Below are 19,242 nucleotides of genomic sequence, written 5' to 3' on the forward strand. Positions count from 1 at the left end.
GTCTGCCTACGAAGCCAAAGGGGCTGTGTGATAGCATTAATCTCCCTCCACTTCCATTGCCTGTACCCGTGCTCACAATGTGAAGAAGTGAAGCACCTCCTGCTGGTCTCCCCAGCCACCAGAACTGTGCTGCTGCAATGCCACCATCCATGCAGAGAGGGGCATTTCCCCTGCTCTCCCCAGGACAAAGAGATTCCAGGGACACTTTTGTGCCTCTCCAGTCATTTGTGCTCTCTGTCCCACGTCTTCACCTGTAAAAAATCCCCAGCTCATCTTAAAATTCACTGTGGTTTTAGCAGGTACAAATATTCCATGAAATTTATAGTCCTTGCAGGAGCATCCAGCACTATAATATAAATTTATTACGGCGCTATTAGGAATAATTTGTATAACAATTAGCAGTTAAAGGAGTCACCAAATCCAAGTCGCTTCTCTCGAAGCAATTTTATGCAACTGAACCTTTTGAAATCAGCAGGGTTTCTCTTGATTTGGCGTTGAAAACAGAGTGCTTTTGGAAATAACAAGGTGATTAAAAATAACTGTGAGCTTTTATACAGTGCTCTGCTGTCACAGAGACGTGCCCCACGCTGGTGGCAGCGCTGCTGGACAAAGGGACAGAGGACTCCGGCTCCAGGAGGCCAGAGCAGCACAGCCCAGAGCCAAGAGGCAGCAGCGTTGGCTCTTCATCTCTTGCGATGTCTCACAATTCCCTTTGTGCTGTGAATCTGACCTGCAGCTCACAGAAACAGGCAACTGTTTGGGATTGAAAGGAATGAGAAGGAGGTGTCTTACTAAAAAAAAAAACTGTGGGCCTGATGGTAGATAAGGCCAGATACAGAGAGGTGAAAGAAGCACTGGGCAGAACCATAAATTGCATAGGAATTCCACTAATTGATACAGACTGTTACTCACTCAAGACTGTGCTACATCTCTGGATTTAGAGAAAAAGAACAAGAGACACAAGGAAAAAGAAAAACGGAGGGTATACATTAGAAGGGGGCATTAGGCATTTCGGGAAGTCTGTACCTCTTAAGTACCTCAGCCACTGGGGAAAGAGAGAGGAAAAGGCGGCTGGGAAATTGGGATAAAAAGGAGGCTGCATCCTCTAAAAATTTTAAGAGAGCCCAGGGGAAACACTCCATGGCCTCTCCTTTATTTGAATAAAGTTACGGTGTTTGTGAATTAATTTTCCTGACAGGAATCAGCTTTTGTGAGCCTTGTCTTGTTACATTGTGCACTTTATTGTAACAGAAAAGAGCTCTTAATGAACCAAAATCAATTGCTTCTCCAAAAGTACCTGGCATTAGGGCATTTAGGCAGGTGTTAAGCAAGAATTTTACACTGTCGTAAATAAAGACTCATGAAGATGATTGTAAAGTTTAATAAAAGAGACAAAAACAAACAAAAAAACCCCACTTTCAGGTCTTTTTATCTGGTTTTTTTTGCTTCTTTGTAATATATGAAAGCAGCCTGGAAAGTTAATTCTTCTTCTATATTAACTGTTTGACTTGCATCTGTACGCCAGAAATATCAGATTGTAGCTTCCACATTTTTGCTGAGGGAGCCAGGGAGAACTGGAAAACCTTTGGGAATCAGCCAAAGAAACAAGGTGATAAAATGAATGTCTGGTCTGCAGGAACATTTCGCTCACAAGAAGTAAATGAATAAAAGGTTCAGCAAGCTTGTAACTCTGCTCAGGCTTGGCTCGAGGTGCCAGGGAGCAGCAGGACAGCTTTGTTGTCCCTGGCAGCATTAAGAGCCGTGGCTGTGACAGCAAAAAGGTTGGGGGTGGTTTTGGTAATTTTTGGTGAAAATAAATTAACAGATGGTGTTCAGCAATGACCTTTTTAGAGAAGTACATTTTTTAAAAAGTGTCTTTATCCACAACTAATACATGGATTAGCAGAATTAATTTGGTTGTAGGCAGTCTGCTCAGGAAAGAGAAAAACAGCTCCTTTGACCTGCACTACTAGATCTATCATATTTCAAAAAGCAAACCATTTGGATTACACCACCTCAGAAAATGCCTTGAAATTGCTTAAAGGGAGAACACAACCTTCTTCTTAATCTCTGATCCTCTAACCCTTGCCCTCCCTCTTCAATTACCTACATCTAAGTTTCTATCCTGTATTATTTCTCCAGCATAAGCACAGTGCCCTTCTGGAACGAACAGTGTTTCCCAGAACTCTTGCAGCACTGCGCAGGTGGAACACAAGGAGGCTTGGGTAGAATCAAAGATGCGGAGAGGTAAAATATGGACACCTGCTCCCCGGGCACTGCCTGCTCTGCCGTGCTCCTAGGCACAGACCCCTCATACTTCCCAGGCATGGCCACCCCTCATACTTCCTGAGCACAGACCCCCCTCATGCTTCCCGGGCACAGACTCCTCATACTTCCTGAGCACAGACCCCGCATGCTTCCTGAGCACAGACCCCTCATACTTCCCAGGCATGGCCACCCCTCACACTTCCCGGGCACTGCCGCCAGCCTGCCTGCAGCCGAGCCGAGCCAACCCTGCTTGTACCAAACCTCGACGGCCGCCACTGTTCCCTGTGCTGCCTGCCACACCAGCCTGCCTGGCACTTGTTGGAGTCCAGGACATCCCCTTGGATGACCTGGGACCCGGGAAAGGGAATTTGAGCCCTGGACAGGGGGGTGTGGAGCTGGTCCAGGGGGTTGGAGACCTTGGCACAGCCCAGGAAGACACTGAGTTTGATCTTAGCCCATGGGAGAAACTTCCAGCACAAGGAGAGGATTTGCGAATCACCAGGAAGTGAAAATAGTAGTTTAGCACAGTAGAAGAGGCAAAATTCAGTAGTTTTAGGGTTTTTAGAATAGAGGTAAATGGGGAACAAGATGGTGGGATTTGGGTGGTACCTCGTGTCCCTCTCCTTCCTCGTCCTCCATCTTCTGGGGTGGTGATGACACAAGGTAGACATTGGGTCAAAGTAGAAATGACCCTTTTAGTGTAAGCACTAGGCATTGGAACAAAATAGTAAATAACCTACACGTAGTTATCTGTATAAATGTAAGGTGATGTCCCATCAGTGGGCAGTCCCCTCATGTCTCAGCCGCTGTCCAGATCTTGGCTGGGAGCAGAGAAAAACTCTGAGATATCAAATAATAAACATCACGAAAAACCTGAAAACAAGGCCTTGAGGACTCCACTTTTTTATACCAACGCGACTCGGGGCTTTTAGAGGGCCAAGGACTTTAAACAACCTAAATCTCGGGTGAGAAAACCAACCCGAGAGGCACTGGCCTGTGGGGACCGGCCTGCTGTAGCACTGGCCTGTGGGGACCGGCCTGTCGCCGCCGCCTGTGCCCAGCCACAACTGCACCCACAGCCGAGGCTCCCCGACCCCGGGACCCTGAAACTGCTCCGGGAGTGCGCCCGAAGCCAGGGCAGCCTGTTCCCCGCCGAGGGAAGGGACACGCAGCCGCTGCTGTTTGGAAATCACACCCAGCCCGCCACGGGAACTGCGCACACAGCGCGGTTTGCAGCACGTTCCACCTGCTGAGGTGATGCCGACAGACGAGTGGGGTTCTTGTGGTAACTCTGTCCTCTGTTTCCTTCTCCTTCTCTCTTTTTCCTCCTCTGCTCCTTTTCCCCTTTAGTAAAAAGGCTTACCCTTTTTTATCAATAAACGGTTCTCAGATATAATATTGCTGCGTTTGCGCTTTATTTCCATCCATCAAAAGAATACTCCCCGAGTCCTCTTTTTATAGTGGAAGGGGACAAGAGGTAGGAGGAATTATTTTCTTGGCTCCCCGAGTCCTCTTTTTATAGTGGAAGGGGACAAGAGGTAGGAGGAATTATTTTCTTGGGGGTTTCAAAATTATTCTCATGAGTCCCCTCATCACAAAGAGCATTGTAGGCAAAAGTATTTGACTTGTCCTTGACCAAACCCAGCTCTCCAAATCTGCAGAGTGGATTGGTGCAGGAGAGAGGGTGAGACGGGAAAGTGAGGACATAGCAGGGACAGAGGGGAAAGCTCCAGACAAACCCAGGGCAGCAGAGAGATTAGCGGGGCAGCCCTGCTCCGGTGAGCCAGCAGCAGCAGCGAGCACACCCGGCTCTGCCGAGCTGTCCATGGGCACTGCACTGCAGCAGAGGGCACCAGACAGCAACAGACACCGCTCTGTGCTAACAGCTCGGGAAACACCAATGCCGGCCTTACAGAGACCGCCGGCGGCCTTGGCTCTGGGCCTTAGGTGGGAAGGAACGATGAAGAAAGACTGCACAGCCCTCTGTTGTATACTTCAAATTAGAATAAACACGAGCAGGGTTAATGGCCGTGAGGTCTCGTGTGCCGGCTCAAACCCAGGCTGTAGCTGTCACTTTGGTGCGGCTCCCGGGTGTTACAGAGGCTCCTCGGTGCAGAGGCAGCGCTGCCCCGCGGAATGTGATGTCCTTGGGATGGAGACCTTGCCGAGATGGGTCTGTGTGACCCCTGCAGAGGATGCTCCCGGCCCTGCCGCAGCCACACCGCCCCGTTCTGAGGGCGCTCACAGCCCCTTTCCCCTGCCAGGGCCACCCGTGCCGTGTGCTCGCCCCAGACCGGCACCTGACCCCGGCAGGGCCTGGGCCAGGGGTGCAGGGGCCCGACCGCCGCCCGCGGGCTCCTCTCCCCTCCGCGGCCTGGGGCGCCGCGCTGAGGGCGGCGGGACCGCCCCGCGGGCCGAGAAGGGAGGGCTGCCCCCGCCCCGCTCCGCCCCGGCCCGGCCCCTCGGCTCCCCGGGCCCGGCGGGCGGGCGGCGCCTGCGGCGGGCGGAGGGAGTTCCAGGAAGTGGCCATATTGGATCCATTCAGCCGCAGCCACCGCGCCGGGCAGCGATAGCCGCGCTCCTGCCGCCGGAGCGGAGCCAGCCCCGGCCATGGCCGCCACCGACCTGGAGCGCTTCTCGGTGAGCACCGCCCCGCTCTCGGCCGCGCCGCTCCTCGGCCGCGCAGCTTGGCGTTGCTTTGTCGCTCGGGTGCGGGGAAATGACCCGGCGGGTGGCGGGTCCAGGACACCGCGGGGGACCCGCGGCCGCGGTGCCGGCGGCGGTACCGGGGGGCACTCGGGGGGAGCGGGGCCATGCCGGTGCCCGCCGCGCTGCGGGGAAAGTCCTTGCGGGAAGGTCCTGCCCGCGCCGGGGCCGGAGGGTGAAGGTTCCGGGGCCTCTGGTGCTGGCACCGGGAATTCCTGCCGGGATACCCGGGATGCTGGTGAAGGGTGTCCGGGATCCCTGTGTCTGCAGGCATGCATCACCCCGCATAGACAGGCGGCAGGAAACCGGGTCAGACCTTCCCAAACAGCAATTGTTTACATACCGCTGGTATCCAAACACTCCGCAGTAGTAACCTAGCGGTGTGTATATAATACAGCGAGAGGCACGCTGGTTTAAACACGAGCAGAGCAAACCCTTGAGGCTGGCTGCTCCCGGAGCCGCTGCACGGGGAATGCTGTACGGCAAACATGGAGCGTGACCCGTGCCCCGCCGCCTCCCTGCGGCTCACATGTTGTGTAACTGCTATCGGAAGTCAATCTGCTAAAATCTGCCGGCCCAAAACCATGCTCTGTCTACAGCTTGGATTTTCTGTCGCTGTGTTGGAAGGCTGCTCTCGTTAAATAGCTTGGTGGTGTGTCTTGTGCGCTCTGGGAGCTAAAAGCGTTTTTACCGCATTAAATAGCATAGCTCTCCAAAGTCGGAGTGGTCTGGTGTGATATTACTAAATAAATGGGAGCAGCAGTGGTGGCTGTCTGAGTTATAGGCATGCCATTTGAGCACAAACAAGTCCCTGCTACTGTTTTCTCTGTAAGCTTCTTTTTGCCAAGGATCTCAAACCCTGCTTCATTTCTTTGAATCCTGGCCCAAAAGTTTCCATCTCGGGAATGACTTTTCAAGACTGCAACTTACTTGAAACCTGCATAAAGGAAAATTGTATTTGGGCTCATATGTAAGAAAGCTAATGTTTTTAGGTTCTGGGAGGCATAGATTAAGATGAAGACAGTGGTGGAGAATGAAAAGATTCTCACTGCAATTCTTTCTGCATTTGTATCATATAAAAATACTTTTAATGTTAATTTGGTGTGCCTGGTGTTATATGTGCAGGATTCCATAGGTGTTACAGGATCCTAAAATATTGCCTTGTTCTGGAGAAAATTAAATTAATTTTCTTTTTTTTTTGGTGTGGGTACTTGAATGCTTGGTGTACTTACAAGAATATTCTGTCATTTTGATTAAAAAAAAAAAAAAATAAAGGGAAAAAAAAACCCTCCTGAAGGTGCTTGGCTCTCTTTTGGGCACCAAAGGGAAATGGCTGGGCTCCAGCATGGCTTGAGTGCCCAACTTCCATTAGGGAGAAATCTGCTTGCTTTGTGCAGGGAGCAGGGATGGGTTTATAGGGATTTGCAGGCACGGTAGGTCTGGTGATCTGATGATCTCAGTTTCCCTTTTGCCTGGGACCATGGCTCTGGGAGAGCAACCTCTCATTTCCATTTGATGTGGGGCAGGTGTCTGTCCCAGCTGCTGTTTCCTTTACCCCTAGTTTGCATCTCAGCTGTTGCTCCTCCAGCAGTATCATGGAAACCTCATGATTCAGGTGTTCTGAGTTGTTCTTTCTGCAGGGCTTACAGGTTTCTTGTTGCCAATTTATATTACCATACCTCAGCTTCCTGAGCATGAAGTCCATGTGGGAGTAGCTTGTCACTGCCAAGCAAAGGTGATGATAAATTCACTTATTTTTACCAGCTGTTTGTATTTGCAGTAGGAAGTAATGCTGAAAAAGCCTCTGAAGTAGGGTTTTGATACACAATGGGTCATGATTGGTGAAGCTATTTATAAGTGTCCAGCTGACACTAATATCCTGGAATGTAGTGAGCCTTAGGTTTGGATAATGTGTTTGGAAAACTCCCTAGATGCACGCTTCCCTTGTACAGTCCTCTGTCTCCAGCACAATGAAGTTCCTTCAAGGGCTGCTGTTGGAAATTACCAACAAAAACAAATGAAAGGAAGCTGGCCCATGGAAAGATGCCTCTGAGGCAGCAGGATCACACCAGTGGTGCTCAACACCACCTTTGTTTTTATGGCTGTTGTGTTGTGAGAGAGATTTGCTTCAACCCTTGGAGACTGAAGTTTTCTGCTCATCTGCTCTGGTAAGCACAGCTCTGTTCAGGGCTTGAGCTGCAGGCATTGCTTCTGGAGACCCAGAGCTGCTCACCACCAGCATGGAAGGAAAACTTATAAAGTTTATGAAATAAATATTTATTAAATACTTCTATTTTGTCATTTAACCTCAGAGCTTCTCCATTGCCTGGACTGTCCAGTGCTGAGTTAGCACATGTGGTGACTGCGCTGGAGCAGGCACTGGCAGTATTAGCAAGGATGTTGAGTGGGAAACAGCCCAGCCACCATGTGCAAGTGGAAGCCAGAAGGTGCTTGAAATGCAGAAACTCTGAAGGAGCTTGGAAAAGCTGGAAGGAGAAAAAGTGACAGAGAAGTGACTGGAGATGCATAGGAGAATAAATGGGATGAGGTGTGAGACTGAGACTGTAAGACTTCTGCTTTTCCAAATCTGTTGCTTTGTCTCTTTTTAAATAAAACCCATTGAATTCACAGAAAGCAGTTGTTTAACTATCTGCACTAACCCACAGCCTGACATGCTGGTGCAAAGGCAGTGGGCTCCAAACAGGGCAGTTCTGTGAGAAGAAGCAGGTGTCCTCAGTCTCAAGGCTGGACTCAGATAAGAGTTTAATGTGAAAAGCTAACTTTTGGGTGATTGCTCTGTGTGGACACCACGACTGCCTGCCTGGACAGGGATGTATGAACATTGATGCCCAGGACAGAGAGCACTGGGCACATGTACATGGCAGCCTGTGAGGTGTGGTTGGGGATGGCTGTCTGCATCCAATCCTGAGATTTCCCTTCATGGAAGTGATTGACAGCTGGGCTGGTACTGGCAGCTTTACAATAAATTAATGTCCCTTAGAAGATCTTGCAGGAAAAACACCACTTTATACAGAGGAAACCTGAAAAGCAACTTCTTTGCTGGAGATAGATGATGGGATTTGCTTTGTCTCAGCGAGTTTCTGAGCTTGGGGAGGATGTGGCAAGTTTGTCAGCTGTGTGTGAATGCTACCTGTTTACACACCACTGCCTTCTTGTCACCTGCTCCCAGCTCGGTGGGAGGAGAGGAACCTTTGGATGGTGCCTGTTCCTGCCATAACTGCCTACATTGTGATAAACTTCATGTTTTGCTGCTGCTTTCTGTAAGCTCAGGGTTCACTTAATGACTGCACAGCCTAAACCCCCTCTTCCCTGTAAGGGGCCGGTATGATGCCTTAGCCTGTGAAATACAGGCTTGAGGAGTGAGCTGAGAGCAGTTCTGTGTTTCATGGCCTGAAGTCTTATCACTGCAGGTCCTAAGCACAGGCTTACATTTTCTTCTAAACAAACTCCCAAGGAAAACCTTTCCATGGCTCAATTCCAGTGGAGAACAGGGTTGATTTGAATTCAGGCATTCCCTCTGCTCTCTTTTTCGCCCAGGCAGTTGGCAGCATTTGGAAGTTCCAGGACTAAATCTCCTTGTCTGTTTCTCCTATTCAGTTATTTTACCTTTTGCCTGGAAAAACTCAAGTGGTCCCCCATGCAGTGTGGAGCACAAGTGACAGATTTTTCTTCAAGCTGGTAGCAGGCACCAGAAAGCCAACCCAGCAGGAGCAGCCCTTTCCCTCCCTGTGCTGGCCAGCTCTCCTGCCTGTAGCGTGTGCTTTTTTGGGAAGGAACGATGCAGAAAATGGCCTTCCACTGGAGGGGACAAATTGGTGGTTGCATCTCCGAGCCCTGAGATCCTTCCCCTGGAATTCCGCTTGTCCTCGCACAGGAAGCCAGCTCTGACTGCCTCAACCACAGAATCAATTAGCTCAACCACAGCCCATGGCAGTTAAACACTTATTTTCAATGTATGCACTGGGTACAAATGTTGCCCAGAATAAGATTTTTGTTGTTTTTTTCTTTTTCCTCTTCCCCTCTGTGGTGCTGTCACTGCTGGTGAATCCGGAGTGTCTCTTCCTCCTGCAGCAGAGATGCAACATGTTGTTCTGCGTGAGAGCTCCAGAGCTGCTCTGAACCACTCATAACAGCAGTGGGTGCTGAGGCAGTGGGTGGAAGGACGTGAGCTGGCAGAGGCTGGGGCCGTGTATGCCCTCAGCATTGGCAAAACAAATGAGAGCCTGAAGAATAACTCCCTTTCAGGAGGGCGGCACGGTGTCAGGGCCTGTCGTCTGTGCTGTGGTGGCAGCTGTCAGCCAGTCCCCAGTGTTGCTGGAAGGCCAGAAGCTCCCTAAATATTATCTTCTGTGGCAGAATACCAGTGCAGTCTCCAGCTGCGGGGAGAGGCACAGCCCTGTCTCTGAGTGCCCCCGCTGTCCCCAGTCCTGTCATCTCAAGGCACCACTGTGCAAGCCAAGGGCCACATCACTGGGCTGTTTTTCTGTCTGCAGGAGCAACAGTCACGCTCATCTCCTTTCCTTCCCGTGCTCCTTTGGCTTGGAGCTTGGGAGGGGGAGAAACTGGCATGATGCTGATTTGGTTTTTCCTATGTTGTGCAATTAAGAGGAGGAATTTGAGAGGTGATGGGACTGAAGGAGACAGGGCGTGGGCACACTGCATGCTTCACCCCACCTGTGTAGGGTAAGGGCACGTTTATGAGATTAGTTTTGATTATTCAGAATGTTTTCAACACACTTCAGGCTGTGGATGGGAGAAGCTGCTCTGTTTGTTTCAGATGCCCTGTTTGTGCAGCCTTTGGAAATAACATTGTCCTATGCAGTACTTGTTTTGTTGAGGTGGGCCTTGCGTTTATGTAGAATCTGCTTGTTTCTCCTCTTCCCCACATCTGTGTAGCTGCAGCAAGCTCTGGGTTTATACCTGAAGCTTTGCATTTGTATTCATGTATCATAAAAGTGTCAGACAGCTAAGAGAGCCCACCTCTTCACCCAGAACAGCCCAAGTAAGAAAAAAAATCCCAAAAGTGCTGTTTGTTCTCAGTCCCAGCCATGTACTTTCCTTACAGAGCCTCTTCTCTGGCACAAGCAGCCACGCTCACCTCCAGCTTGTGACACTGGGATGCAGAAGGTAAACCCAGGCAGGGAATCAGCATCCTCCCAACGGGGTGATGGGAGACATGCAGAAAAGAGTGGTGTCAGTGAGAACCACAGGATTCTTGGATACAGTCCTAATCGCTGCTCTCGGCTTGTGGCTGACCAGGTCAGGGCTGTGAAGGCGCCACTTTTAGATGTTCAGATTCCTTTGTGAAACCAAAAAGTGTCCATCTCCCACACGCATGAAATTCCAGAGATGTCAGAAAGCTTGAGCAAGGTTCCCATGGAGCACCCTGTCCCGGCGCTCTTGCCCTCTCTGGCTGCTTTGCCTCCAAAGCAGACTGTCACGGGAGCTGTGGAGCCAGAGAGCCTGGGCTGCATTTCCCTCCAGGGCTTGGGGTTCTCCCATCCTCACTCACCATCACATGAGATGCTGTGATGAGTCTGCATTTTGTGTGTAAGAAAACCTGTGGGGAATGCACTGAGTCCTCCACAGGCACCCAGCGGTTCAGCCGGCTCTGGCTGTAACAGAAGCAGGACCCAGCCCTCAGCCTCTGCCTGCAAAGGGCTGTACAGGCATGCCCTCAGCCCTGGCTGCTGTGGAGTGTGTTCCCAGAGCTTGTGGTGATACTGGAAAATGGAACCTTCTCGTGTCTGCCAGGATCTCCCCTGCAGTCCTGAGATCTGTAGCTGAGAGAGGAGACCATCCCCACTGTGTTTCACAGTGTGTGCCTTCCTGGGGTGCCTGGAGTGTGGGGGCAGCTGGGGACAGAAGGGCATTGCCAGGTCTCTGGGCCAGACCCTGCTTACAGCAGCCTTCCATCCTGAGCCACACTGATCCTGGCTTTCAGCTCTGCCACAGGAAAATGCTGCCTGAGGGAGGCTGGCAGCTGGCCTCCCAGCAACGTTCCCCTTCCCTTCTTCTGCAGCAAAGGTGCTTTCATCTCATATTCCTAAATATAGATTTATTCTGTATTTTCATACAGAACAAACAATCCTTTCAGCTTATCTTTTTGCTACATGTATTTTTCAAATAGAGGTTTTCTTTTCCTTTTTTTCCGTTGCCTTGATTCTTCAGATTAAAGGTATTCTGTGCTAATACACTTGGAGGCTTTCTGGAGGCATGTGTTAATAGGATATATAGCAGTCAGCTTATTAGTGTGATGACTCTGGTTTAGCCCTCAGAGGAGCTGAGTTGCTGTGGTATACTGTGGGATATTCTTTTTCTAATGTCTTCCAGGCATCATTACAAGAAGATGTGGTCAGTAGCTGGAAGATCTGTTTGTGGAGATGCTGTGGGATGGTTGCATAAGGCAAACTGGGAAAAAGCATACAGTAGTGACCAAAAGTTCTTGGGTTCCCATTATATCTTGGTTCCCTTCTCTAAAAATATACTGGATAATAGTATTTATTGTAATTGGGCAATAAATTCTGGAAATGTATGTGGGAATTAGCCATGTTTATTTTAAGTGGTAACTAAAGCAAATAATCTTCATGATTGCTATTCAGCGTGGCTTGTTTGGAGTGATGGGGATCCAGATCCTTTTTCCTCTCCTCAATGCTTCTTTTAAACTGCTCCAAACCTTTTTCATTCCAGTCCTTAAGGGTAGGCACTCATTTTATCTCCTGGCTTTGTCCCACAGCCACTTGTGTTTGCCAAGCGTCTCCTCTTCCTCATGGAAGGATGCTGGGAAAGCAAAGAGATTCCTCAGCTTAGAGCAGCTGAGTGTAAGCTGGGAATGCATCACTGCCTTGGGTGAACTTGGGGAAAGTCTGTACTAGATAAGGTGCTAAGATTAGACTCTTGACAGGGTTAAATGGAAAGACCATTAAATGAAAAGCCTCAGCAGCTTCTGAACAAATAATTTTAAAAAGAAACTCACTAGGGCAGTGTTGGATGGCGTTTGTCTGTGTTTTGGGATCTTTTTTTCAGTCTGTTTAAGAAGTTTTATTTGTGTTTTGGACTTCGCTTAGTTTTGAATAGCTGGTGGGGGATGGAATTCTCAGGCTGCCGAGAGGCTGAACTTTCTCATCCTTTAAGGTCATTTTGGAGGAAATGTCTTTCATTTTTGGTTCCATAGCTTTCTTTATTTTAACCAACTTTTCTTATTCTCAAAGGCAGTTTTCATGTTTGCAAAACACTGTATACATAATGCCTGGTAAATCCTGCTTTGCTTCATTGTAAACTCTGGTCCAGGACTTGTGATAGAGGCAAAATGCCCATTTAATCCTCTCTTGATTAGGAAAGACCTCACAATTAATTAATTAGGTTTTATAAATGTTATAGGGAAATCACTAAATAGCAGCTTAAGAAAAGAAGCATGTGGGAATTTTGCTTGTGGTGTAAAAAAGAGAGGAATTTAAGCCAAAAACAGTCAGTTTGTTTGCAGAAAATTAAAACTGATGTTGCATTCACAGGTTGTGAATGGATCGTCTTGGATGTGTGTGGTGTAAGAAGATGAGGAGCTTTACTCTCCCTTGAGACTTGGCTTTGAGCATCAGCAAAAACTGATGTTTTAAGCCTGTGCCATTTGATTCTGTAGCTGTGTAGGATTTTTATTTTGCGTTCTGCGGTTTGTTGTGGTTTTTTTGAAGGAGGTAAGACTGCTGGGGCTGAAGTGGAGCTGGAGGCAATGCCCTCGGTTCAGCTGTGTGCTCACAGTGTTGGAGGGAGCAGGCTGGTGCAGAGGGGGAACACGTGGAGTGTGCAGGTCCCTGCTCCTGGCTGGCTCTGGGAGTGCCCTGCATCCGGCTGGTTGCCGGGATACGGCACAAGGTGTGCCACAGGAATCCGGGCTCCTTTTGGCACCAGCACCTTGGATACAGGAAAGCAATTAAGGAGTTTGCCTAAGGAGTTCCTCCCTTCAAAGGAGCTCGGCTTTCTCACTGCAATCCATGTCCATCTGCTATGGGGAGGAGGCTGCAGTGTGTGCCCAGCGCTGGGTTTCACTGGTGTGCAGCAGAGCCTTTGCTTCCCTGAGACTGCCCTGGGGCACACTGTGAAACCTTGGCACTGCACCAGTGGTTTTTTAAAATATTTGTTTTCCCTAGGTGCTGGGCATTGCACTTCCCAGTGCACTCACTGGTCACTTGCTGGTCTTAAAGTTTGTGAAGAGCTCATAAAAATGGGTCCAAAAGTTAAAGGCAAGAACCTCATTTCTTGAGCCTTCTTGCTTCTGTAACATAAAGTGGCTCTAATTTTTACTTGGCATGTCTTGGTGGTGACTCCATATGTGGTTTCTTCAGTGATGTTTTTGCCTGCCTTGAGTGCAGCTGGGAGCCAGGAGGGATATGAATAAAGGCTTGAGTGTCTGGGAAAATTCTTGGCATTCTTAGAAGAGCGATTTAGGGGGGGGAAAGAGGAGGGGGCTGGGAATTGTGTTGGTTTAGCACAAGGTTTTTTGGGGGGACTCCAGTGTAGGCTGAGAGCTCATTGTGAGCATGCAGCAACTGGAGATGGCTGGCTGGCACAACGTCCCACGCATGGAAAGCTGGCTTAGATGTGGCTGTGCTCCTGTGTACTGCGTGTTGGAAAACAGAAGGAAGGGAAGGCACTTGGGGCTCTGCCCTGCCTTTGCTGGAGGGAAGAGCAGTGTTAGGCATCACCATGTTACCTTTTACAGCTCTTTAGGGTTGCTACAACAGGGAAAAACAACAGTTGCCCTCCCTGCACAGGCATAGAAGACTCACGGTCTCAGGTGCATCCTGGCTGACTGACCATGTCACCCACCAGAGTGGGCAGGACCAGGAGGCAGCAGGGAAGATGAAGCTCTTCATCTTCTATTGTTGGTATAGTAAGACAAGTGGTAAATCAGCAGAAACCCCACACCTTTGGGCTTGTTTTGTCTTTCTTTCTTCTTTCCTCAGCCTGTTATTAAGTGCTCCACAATGAGGATCTGAAATTTTAAGCTCATGCTTAAGATTAATTGAAAACCTTCAGAACTGGGTGTGTGCTTGCACTTTGTAAATCTCCTTGAGATTAGGTGCCATTTAGATGTGATGATTTTAGCTTAAGAGGCGCTGAGAGCTCCACTGGCAGGCCCCAGCTGAGTGTGCTTCATTTTGTCTCCAGTGCCAAAGGCACCCACAAGGTCATGCCTGCTCCACCTCTGCTGAGCCCTCTGTTAAGACTTGCTATGCTCAGAATCCTCTCACTGTCAGATCTGGTCTCCTTACCTCTCTTGGACCATCTCCTTCTCCCTAATAGGCTGCAAAGTGCAATCTCCTTCACTGATGCTGTTATACTGATGCAATCTCATTCACTGATGCTATATATAATAGTCATTAGCCTGGGAGTACAAGATGGATAATATTTTCATGTGTGTTAGTGAGTGTTTTGAATGTTGCTCACTCCACAGAGGTGTCTTTTGTACATGAGGTGTGGTGTTGCTGTTAACTGCCCCTCAGCTCTGAGATAGGCAAAAGAGATATTTTCCTCATGGAAACATGAGTCTGCACTCACTGCTGTTGCTTTGCAAATGTCAAGTGGCATTTATTGAGCCAGCATTCAGAGATGGAGAGATTCTCCAGAGAGAGGTAATTTGTCAAATTTTTCTGCATTGATCCAGAAGCTGGGCCAAGCCCCAGGGAGTGCCTGCTTGGACAAAGAAGCTGAATTTGGCTTATGACACTGTTTGCCCAAAGGTCTCTAGGCAAGTACTCAACTGCTCCATGACTCAGTGTACTTGTGAAATGATGATAACTACGAGTGCCTTTGTAAGGAATCTTGCAGTGGTGGGCATTTAGGGGAGGTTGTGGGGTTGGGCTAGGGACCTGCATGTGCTGGCCCCTGAAGCAGCCCCTCCCTGTTCGTGGTTTGTGGAGCTGCTGCCCGAAGTGCCCAGCCTGAGAGGGGCCAGGCAGTGCCTGTGGCTGGCACTGCAGCTGCTGCTGTGCCAGCACACATGAGCCTGTACCTGGGACCAGCTTGCTCTGCTTGGACTGGATAAACAGCCAAATATCACTCAGTCCTTTCTCTGCTCGGTTGCAAAATGAGACTCCCTGCATCAGGATGGAATGATTTCCTGATTCCGTGTCTTTCCATGCAGGGGACAAGGGAATAGCATCCTACAAACCCCACTGGTGCATGTATTAATCTTTGTGTTGCACACACTGTTGTGGATTGTGGATGTGGCATCAAGAGGGTGAAGTCATTGTTTTGTGCCCAGCAGCAGTCCCCAGCTGTGCTTGGTGCTGGGCCAGCCCCTCGAGCAGCATCCAGAGCTCTGCAGCAGCAGCGTGGCTGTGCAGGGCAGGGTTTGGGAGCCTTCCCTGCTCTTCCTCCTGCTGCTCTCCCAGTCACCCTGCTCGGGAGCCTGCAATCTGCTAGCACTAGTTTTTCCTTCTGTTTTGATTGGACTGTAAATCAGAGGGGAAAGGATCTGTGTGTGCCTGGCACTCCATGTCCACGTGTTCCCTGCAGGGCACAGCAGTGCTCCCCTGGGAGTGGCCAGTGCCACAGACCTGCTGCAAGGCATCGGGGTGACACAGATAGTGCCTGCACCCAGGCTGCAAAGCACGGGAGGATTTGTCATGCTGTAAGGTCAGGGTGATATCCAGGATTGAGGAATTTAAAAACAAGAGTGTTACTTCAGTAGTGGGAATTGAAGTGCTGTGAATAAGTGTCATGCAGATGTTGTGTTGTTGCCTCTTTGTGTTTTCTAAGTGTGTGTGTGTGTATGTGAAATGTAAATGGGAAAGCTCTGGAAAGAGAAGAAACTGAAATACAGCTGCCTAGTGAGCTCTTGGAAGACACAAGCTTCTCCCTGTGTGGGGCTGGCATTGGAGAGCTGCAGCCACAGATCCCGGGCTGGGGATGCAGAGGTGCTGGAGGGAGCATTTGGGAGCAGCAGACACCTTTGGGTTGAAGGTCACTGCTCAAGTGTAAGCCCTATTCATGTAGCAGAAAGGAGAGAAAACCGAATTTCCTTCCTTCTTTCCCTGTAGGCTTTTTGGCCTTGGAAAATGTCAGCTGTTCATCTTTCTCACTTACGCTTTTTTGGGCTGTAGAAATGGGAAAGGGCAGCTCAGATACAGAAAAGTTCTGTGCTATCCCTCAGGGTATACGACCAGGAGTCATCACTGTTTATCAGCTAAATCATATGACTTTTTGTTTTCCCTCTTGGTTTTATTCACCAGTTGCTTGTACGCTGATGAACCAGAGCCCAGGGTTTACATTACAAGTCCCATCATGCTAGGTTCCTAAAAATAAGTATCACCATTAAAAAAAAATAAGTATCACTATTTATGATTGTAGCATTCAATTACGCTTTTGTTTACCCATATGCTTTCACCTGCATCATTCAGGAAAAAAAGCCCAAGGATTGTCCCAAGCAGGAAACACAAGCATGTCACTAAGGAGAATTTTGTGGTGGGATTAATTGAAAGACGATACTTCTAGAGATTTTTTTTTTTTTTTTTTTTTTTTTTTTTTTTTTTTTTTTTTTTCTTAAAAACCAAATGATGCCAGAATGATCTTCTCTATACAAGGTCCACCCTGTTTATAGTGCTCCTGGTGAAAGCAAAGGAAGCAGGGGCAGCACATCTAAAAGCACTAAACTGCTCTGCACCAGGAGCCCCAGCTAGGAGCACTGCAGCTGAGGGGCAGCTGAACATGGAGCTGGTCCCACTGCTGACATTCCCCTGGGTTGTGCAGGCAATGGTAAAACCACTTTTCCTGGAACAAGCTGCTGAAAAATGTAATGACGCAGAGTGAAACTGATGCTAATTTGGAGGTGAAGCATGAAGAGAAACTGTGATGGGGTTTTTATATTTTGAAGAATCATAGGCACACAGTTGGAAGCTGTAGCTTGTGCACTTCCCACAGGTTTCTTTAATCTGTCTATGAAGAGAAGTCTAATTAGTATGTGATGCTGTGTTGACCCTCTTATGGGGATCTGGATTTGGTCTCTCTGTGTTTTCCTGCTGCCTTTTCTTGTTTGACTTGCAGTAAAGGGCCCAATACCGTATCATCTGCAGTGGATGTGGTCTGTGGCCAGCAGCCCACAGGAACACTGCTCCATCCTCCTGCCAGCCCTGCGGTCCTGTGGCAGGGCACAGCCTTGGCAGCCCTGCTGGGGATGGGCTTGGAGGCCACATTGGGTTTGAAGAGCAGCTTTTGGTTCCCTGGGCTGCTGTGGCCACAGGAATGGGCTGGTGTGCCATTGTGCATCCCAAATGCATCCTCAGCCCCCAGCAGGGTGTGTCCAGGAGCTGGGGTGCCTGGTGCATGGCAGCACATTTGAAGCACTATGGTTGGAGGTTTTGTTTCAGTTCTTGTGGTGCTCAGCTAAATGTGTCCATCTGTGCTACCAAGGACATGTCTGTCTTTCTGCTGCGTGCTAAGAAAGGGATTCTGTGATGTTTCTGTCAAATCAGAGCTAAAGATTGGTGTGTCCCTCTGGGATGGCTCTTGTTCCTGTGGCCATGCCCTCAGATGCCATTTCTGTGCCTGTTGCCTGGACAGAAGATTTGTGAAAATGTTTAAAAGACTTAGGATTTGAAAATACATGAATTCTGCTCTTATGATGAATCTTTCATTTCCCACAAAATTCCAGATTTAAAATATGATTTATCCCCTTGGCTCTCTCCAGGCTTCAAGCCTGGAGGTCAGCTCAAGGCACAGAAATCCTTGAAGAGCATGTTCAAAGACTGCAGGTAAAAACTTGGTAGCTGCCCCATCACAGGATGTTATTAATGACCCAAGAAGGGATGTTCAGGGCTGCAGTTGCTGTTTGAAGTGAGAGTTCTCACCTGGAGCCATTGCAGACTCTTAATTATCATGTTGTACAATGATGAAATGGGCTTCAAGAAAGGTTGGCTGCCTCGTGGTTATTTGCAGCCCCAGGATGGGGTCCTGCCTGGTAGGAAGCAGCAGAGTTGTCTCTACAGGCTATGAGATGGAGGGACCTGGTTCACACTGAGTGTTGTGGAGGATGGGAGTGTTGCAGGGACCAGTGCAAGTGGAAAGGGCAGGGCTGTGTCCCTCCCTGGCTCTTGTGGTGGCTGATCCCATCTGTCTCTGCCATATGACCTGCCCAGCTCCTGTCCTGCAAGGCAGTCTCACTGCTGCCACAAAGTATGGAGAAAGTTCTACTGAAATCCTTAGCTTTTGTTTAAAACAAACAAACAAAAACAACCCCCCCCCCCCCCCCCCCAACACATCCCCACATTGCTGCATTACTGCTGCCCTCCTTTATTGCAGCATTTGTGTTCTGGATTGATTATTTATGCTGAGTGTGGCAGGTTGGCTCCTGCTGGAAGCGGTTCTATTTGGAGTGTGACCTTGTCTTCACTAGCAGGTGAACTGTTTCAAGCTGTCCTTGAGGCACCCTGACATGTGGGAGCTGGCCAAAAGGGCTGCTCGTTTGGGGCTGCTCATCAGGGTGTGGGCTGGTTCCTCTCCAGCACAGGTCCACACACCAAACTCCACAAGTGAGCACAAGTAATGGTTGTATTCACAAGGCTGTCAGGTTTCCAAGCTCCATGGATTGGAGGGATAGAATAAAACAGTAAAAACTTCACCTCCCTTTCTTTATTTTCTTAGTCTTATTACTTGCCAGCATCTGTTGCCATTGTTTATCCTAACACAGCAAAATCCCTTTGGAACTGAATGACAGCTTAACACACTGCAAGCACAGCAAATGGTTTTCTGCTTTGGTATCAGCAGTGCCTTGAACTTGAACCAGGTTATTTCTGCTGCTTACAGAAATGAAGGAAATTACATTTCAAGGTCACTGGCAAAAATTATTCCACTGACGTTTGGCTCATTGGTTTAGCAGCTTTAAGAGACGGTGAGCAGCTCTGAGTAGGTGTATTCCTGTCCTGTAGTGAGCGGTGACTGAGTGCCAAAAAAAGAAGAGAAAAAGCCCTGTGCGGATGCATTTGGGTTTCCTGCAGCCAAGGCATGACTGAGTTCTCAATGCAGCCTTGCTGAGCTGGAGCCTATTTTAAAATCTCGAGCAGTGGTGCTGCCTGTTGCCTGGAAACCTCCTCCCAGCCTCAGGCACTTTCAGCCTAATCATAGCCATCGGCAGCCTTTATTTATTTCCCATCCGAAATGTCATTCCAGGCTTCTGGTTTGTGTTTTTGTTTGCTTGTTTTTGTTTATTATTTAAAATGAAAAGACACAAAGTGTAACCATCAAACTGGGTGA

The 19,242-nt window shown here is 48.9% G+C and overlaps 1 protein-coding gene across 2 annotated transcripts in view; it reads left to right on the plus strand.

The window, feature by feature from the left end:
* Nucleotides 1-4,822: 4,822 nt before the first annotated feature.
* The window catches only part of SEPTIN8 (septin 8), a 33,160-nt gene continuing 18,740 nt past the window's right edge, over nucleotides 4,823-19,242 (plus strand). For both annotated transcript variants that reach the window (XM_083871543.1, XM_083871544.1), the window contains exon 1: nucleotides 4,823-4,908. In XM_083871543.1, coding sequence (XP_083727669.1) covers nucleotides 4,879-4,908 — 30 coding nt within the window. In that variant the 5' untranslated portion in view covers nucleotides 4,823-4,878. The remainder of the gene's footprint in view (nucleotides 4,909-19,242) is intronic.

Source organism: Zosterops lateralis (genome assembly GCF_965231275.1).
Source record: "Zosterops lateralis genome assembly, chromosome: 14".
Classification (NCBI taxonomy): Eukaryota; Metazoa; Chordata; class Aves; order Passeriformes; family Zosteropidae; genus Zosterops; species Zosterops lateralis.